This window comes from Salmo trutta, chromosome 12 (genome assembly GCF_901001165.1).
Source record: "Salmo trutta chromosome 12, fSalTru1.1, whole genome shotgun sequence".
Classification (NCBI taxonomy): Eukaryota; Metazoa; Chordata; class Actinopteri; order Salmoniformes; family Salmonidae; genus Salmo; species Salmo trutta.
This window is the reverse complement of record NC_042968.1, coordinates 67484546-67490775: the sequence shown is the minus strand read 5'-3', so window position 1 is coordinate 67490775 and position 6230 is coordinate 67484546. Positions and strand designations below refer to the sequence as shown.

Genomic DNA, 6230 nt, shown 5'->3' with positions numbered 1-6230 from the left:
TTATTTAATGAGCTAATTGTATGACTTTATTGTAGCCTTGGCTCAGTCCATTCCTGTATCACAATTAGGCCTAAAACCTTGTTTTATTGACCGTGGTTGAATAATTGGTTTCACTTCAATTCGAAATGTCCACTGAACAGTAGTAGCCTATCAACTATTGCAGATTGTTCTTTGCCAGGGAAATATAATTGATTTGATATAGTCCAACACAAGACAAGCTATACAAAATAAATGTGTAATCTTAATTCATGTTTTATCTGGTGTAGATGCCAGATGTTAATAAAGAACAACATTTCCATCAAATTAAATAAAATCTGTAGCCTAACAAGCTATTGAATACAATAGCTAATATAATGTTAATAGGTAATGTATTGTGAAGTATATTAATTGTTAATTGTTAGTTGTATTGAATGCAATAGCTAATACATTCTGAATTGTATTCATTGTTAATACATTGTCAATAGCTAATACATTGTACTAATACATTGTAAGCTATTGAATACAATTGCTAAAACATTGTTCATTTATGTTTTATCTGGTCTATGTGCCAGATATATTTTTTTTTTTTAAATGTCAAAAGGTTACATTTATTTCCATAAAATGCCAATATCGAATATACTAGGTACAAATAGAATATGCAGCTAAACACCCTATTGAAGCCTACTTCTGTTTTCCCAATCAGTGCTGCACAATTAGCATATTATGTAGAGTTGTTGCAATTACTTTACTTTCGTTCCAATAAAATACTTTCCATGGGAATAATGAATTTATTGTTTATGGTAGAGTTCAAATATCTTTTGAAGATTACTCTTCAAAGCATTTAAAAGTGCAAGCTCCACCAAATATCGTGCACCATCATCATAAGCCTTCTTTCACACCTTTTCTGTCATCAAATAGTTCCCATCGACCTACTTGGTTGCGTCTTTCTTCAGATTCTTCTAAGAAAGAAGTAGACTAGTTAGTAGTCTATGAATCACTGTATTTTTTATATCTTTTTTATTTAACCTTTATTTAACTGTAGCCTAGCTAGTCCCTCTTCAGAGAATATCTATCATATAGCAAATCATCTCTAGCCTACACCTATAAAGATAATATCCAATAGATGCTTAACACAAGGAGAGTGCATAGGCCTTCTAAAAATAAATAGGCCAATTCCATTTCGTCACTAGCATGTCATTGCAATGTAAATGGAACAAACAGAAAGCTGTAATAAATGTGTGTGATTATAAGGTTGATAAGACTGTCTCGTTGTTTTGCGAGAAGGCTGATACAATTATTATCCGTGATGGGATAAAATAAGTTAGAAATACTGTGGTTATAAATAATTATCATATTTTAGGCCTAAACAATCTGAGCACTAACATTTCATTTTCGTAAAGAGAAATTGGGTCAGCTTTCTAGATTTCTTACCTAGGTGATAAAGAGATCACTTCCTCTTCTTATGACCCATCTAATAAAAAAGGGCATTGGAGTGATTAATTCGTGTGTTGTTCATTCCTCATTCCCATTCATCAAAGCGCAATGTTCAGCTACTAATCTGCTTAACTAATTTCATCGTGGTTCCTTATCAAAGAGATCTCTGATACATAACATTCAATGCAGTGCTATTCAACTTTTAACACCTTGCCCACTCCAAAGAGCCGTTGGTTTCGATTGCCTACACAACGACCTTGGCCTTTGAACTCTCTGTTCTCCCGTGGATCACACATTCACTTCAAAAGCCCGAGGCACGACAGAACTCTTCAAGAAAGACACAGGGTTGTTATAAGTGTTCTCACTCCAGCAGACAGCATCTCACCTGAGGTATTCACAACGGGACGAGCTGGGAGAAGGAGCTCTACCCTCTCTATCTATCTGTCTCGCACAACAAGAGATTCGCTGTCTTGAATTTGACAGGAAAATAATATATTAAATAACTTGGAATTATGGAAGGACTCACTCTGGCTTTCTTCTTGGCGCTTCTGGTGGACTCGATCTGTGTGGTTGGAGCAGAGAATTTCCCAGGGAACCGTGAGGCTTTCTTCCACGGGATTCGTAGGTTTCCCCCGCCAAGCGGAGGTCACAGGCACCCTGTTCGTCACTCCAACAGGTTCCCACTCTACATGATGCAGCTCTACCGGACTTTACTCGAGGGAGACACCGCCAGGACGCCAACTGTTAGCGCCGCCCGGACTAACAACGACAACCCCCGCCTTCACGACTCTGACTACGTACTCAGTCTGGTTGCCAAAAGTGAGCATTTTTATTTTACAAAACACTTAGTTCACTTAGTTTATATCGTGGATTTTTTTCTGTTTATAATTAATTATATTATGTTTTGGAGATGTTTGAAAGCACTTTTACGCAACATAGTTGGACACACTAATTCAATGTGAAGTCATATTTGAACTATTATGATTGCATAATTAAATTCACCCTCAGTAAACATAGTAAATAAACAGTGATTTGAATTCATTCTACATGCCTAGTGCGCGTTTTGATTACTTTGCGCTTCTCAATTATTTTAGCACTTGGAAACCCTTATACAATGTTTATTGTGAAGAACCTTCTCTATGCATAATTTCAGCGGGTATTATTTAAAAGTGTGTATACTAGCCCCAGGCTGTCTGTTATAACAGTGTCAGGCGCGGAGCAATACACAGTGAGACAGTAACAACATTCTACTTGATCAACTGCTCATCGCATGTCAAAAGAGGACGTGTGAAAGCTGTCTTGTGGCACCATTTTACTTGCTAGCTGTGGGCAACAATAAAAGGCATGTGACACTATCTGTGATTGTAATGAATGGGACATTGTCTGATAGTCACAGAGGTGAAAGAGAGATGATTGCACACTTTCATAATCCTAGTCTGCCCTCTGCATCATGCATTGCTAACAGATTTTCTATGTTATCTCTCCAGGTTGTCACCAGATCGGTGGGAGGTGGTCTGTCACCTTTGACATGTCCTCCATCTCTGCAAGTGACAAGGTCCAGCGCTCCGAGCTGCGGATTCGTCTGCCTGCATTCTCTGCCTCTGAGCGTGTCACTGTGGACATGTACCACTCCCAGAGATGCTCCTACTCCAGCCCGCCGTGCCCAAAGGAGAGCCTCTTCCTGGGCCACCTGAAGGCAGAGCCAAGTTCTCTGACCTCCACATCCAACTGGAGGGTGTTCAACGTCACCGCCCTGCTCCACTACTACTGGCTGCACCAGAGAGGCTCCGCACCTGGCCAGGAAGTGAGCAGGCCAGTGGAGAGAGAGGAGGAGGAGGGCCAGGAGAGGGTCCTGCACCCCACAGCCGACCGGGTCATGGTGGTCGTCTTCTCCAAGCACCAGGCAGAGAAGCGGGCTCCCACCCTCATCCACACCGCTGAGCACTCCAAGTACGTCACTCTGGACTGGGAGCGAGCTGGTGCCGACCCTGCTGTCAGCGTAGAGGTAGAGGGCGGAAAAGGAACCAGTCGCAGGAAAAGGCATGGGCACCACCAGAGAGCAGGAGTGGCTGGGGTGGCCCCTGGTTTGGCCCCCACGGAGGAGAGGAAGGATCCGTTGTGCAGGAAGGTGGACATGTGGGTGGACTTTGACCAGATTGGCTGGAACGAGTGGATTGTTTACCCCAAGCGCTACAATGCCTACCGCTGTGAGGGCAGCTGTCCTACCCCAGTAGACGAGACCTTCACCCCCACCAACCATGCTTACATGCAGGTAAAACTGCCAACATTACATGATCACTGCTGAAAATAATGCTTGAAATAGAGCCTTTGATTTGTTTCATATTACAATATTGCCTTTTCCCCTTAGTTTATGATCACTTGCATAAACATCTCTCTCTTCTCTTTCCAGAGTCTGCTGAAACTTCACCACCCAGACAGGGTCCCATGCCCGTTCTGTGTGCCCACCCGCCTGGCCCCTCTGTCCATGCTGTACTACGAGAACAGCGAAGTGGAGACGCGGCACTTTGAGGGCATGGTGGTGGAGGAGTGTGGTTGCCACTGAGCAGCCTGTGTGCCAACATGGACACCCCATAGGCACTTTCCATCCCAGGTAAACACCACTCTGTCCCAGCTCCTGCTCTCAATGTGCAGGCCTCAGGAAGAAAGTTGAGGTGCAAAGGTGTGGGCTTACTCTGTGAGTGTAGTCTCAAAGCTCAAGGCTTTTCTACAAGGGCAGCTGCTGCTTCAGCCATGCTACACTATGGATATACTGGACACTGAAGCAGACTGAACACAAGCACTGAAAAAGATCAAGAGAATGGTGCTTGCCTACGGAGCCGTGAGGGGAACGGCACCTCCGTACCTTCAGGCTCTGATCAGTCCCTACACCCAAAAGAGGGCACTGCGCTCATCCACCTCTGGCCTGCTGCCCCCCCCCCTACCTCTGAGGAAGCACAGTTCCCGCTCAGCCCAGTCAAAACTTTTCGCTGCTCTGGCACCCCAATGGTGGAACAAGCTCCCTCACGACGCCAGGACAGCGGAGTCAATCACCACTTTCCGGAGACACCTGAAACCCCACCTCTTTAAGGAATACCTAGGATAGGATAAAGTAATCCTTCTACCCCCCCCCCCTAAAAGATTTAGATGCACTATTGTAAAGTGGTTGTTCCACTGGGTATCATAAGGTGAATGCACCAATTTGTAAGTCGCTCTGGATAAGAGCGTCTGCTAAATGGCTTAAATGTAAATGTAAAAAAGGATCAAGTGAATCACTTATAATACCCATTATACATGTATAATGTATAAGGACTAATGATTAAGGCAAAAGCCGATACAAGGACAATGCAGACCCCTAAAGTGCTTTAATTCCTCTGTATGACCCAGTGTTGATACAGTATTATTTTAAAATGTAAATATTTCATTTAAGAAATGTATTTTTTTGAAGGACCGAAATATGTTTAAAATGTCACTTGAACCTTTTGTTTAATAAATCCTCAATTAATTGCAGTCTGCTTCTCTGGTATATTCTCTCAACGCTTAATAGTAGAGAGAACAGACAAGGATGAAATAAAAATGGATGACAAAGATATTTTATTATTCAGCTTCAGTTCCTCTGGAAAAATATGAAGCAGAATGTAGCCCTAGTTTTTCAATCAACACATTAGCCTACACCAGGGATGGGCAACTGGCCCTTTTGTAGGTCTACGAATACATTTTTAGGAACTAAGATTCTCAACTTACTGTTGAGAGTTAGAATGGTAGAATACACAAGGTCAAAAACTATCTAAACTTGTAGTACTCATGGTCAAATTACCGACCAGGGGGCCCCCATTGATCATCAGATATCATATTAAAAACTGTAAAAGTTTGTTGCCACCCTATGGCAAAATGTGTAGAATTGCAGGAAATTAGCTGTAAAACTGCTCATTTTTCTCTCTGCCCCATGGTAAAATGTGTAAAATTGCAGCCAACTTGCTTTAAAACTGAAACAAACCCAAAACATTTTGGGGGGGAGGTTGGAAGGGAGACAACAAATTCTGCTTGGGCCGGCTCTAGCTGAATGTGTGGGTATGGATGTGGGTATGGATATGGGTATGAATGTGGGTATGCAGACCCATGAGCCACTGCGTGATGAGTCCCGATTTTTGTAGCCCCCTCCCCCATCAAAGTTGACCACCCCTGGCCTACACCAATACTTAACCGCAACAAATTCTGAGAATGCCATTGGGGTTTACAAAATTCTATTGGAGAACACTAAAACATAATTCAAAGGCTTCATCCTTCAGACAGGACAATGAGTAAATAACACCAAATCAATGGACGAAGGAGTGAGGAAATATGGCATGTTCGTGTTTTCTTTTCCTGAGCGATTCTTATGACTGCAGATAAATAATGCAGCACTAGGAGGCAGTCTCTTCATCCATTTTATAATGCTGTGTTCATCAAACAAAGGAGACAGCTTAAACACACAGTTAAAACACAAGTTCCTTGTTGTCCTCAAGGCTGCAATACTCCAGCAGACCCATCAAATGGCTAAATGTCCATTTCAAATTGAGCATCCTTCCCTGCAAAAACAAGATGAAAACAGTGCAGTAAAATAGAAAACAGTCATAAAAATTATAGACTAATATATAACATGTGCGTGCATGCGCACACACTCACACACCAGACCTTTGCCTGCACTCTTGTCTGCTGGTGGAATAAGAGAGTAAGAGAGGTCACAAACAGGGTAGATGAAAGCAAATGAGCACCAGATATTAATAATAATAATGATAAAGAATAAACATGTTCAATTTGGCCTATTATTATTATTGTAG

At 42.2% G+C, this 6230-nt stretch overlaps 1 protein-coding gene across 1 annotated transcript; it reads left to right on the top strand.

Annotated features, from left to right (window-relative positions):
- Positions 1-1515: 1515 nt before the first annotated feature.
- Positions 1516-4242, top strand: LOC115202745 (nodal homolog 2-A-like). Its single transcript, XM_029766792.1, has 3 exons — positions 1516-2232; positions 2901-3685; positions 3824-4242. The coding sequence occupies exons 1-3, from the start codon at positions 1926-1928 to the stop codon at positions 3974-3976; spliced, it is 1245 nt and encodes a 414-aa protein (XP_029622652.1). The 5' UTR covers positions 1516-1925; the 3' UTR covers positions 3977-4242.
- The last annotated feature ends 1988 nt before the right edge of the window (positions 4243-6230 follow it).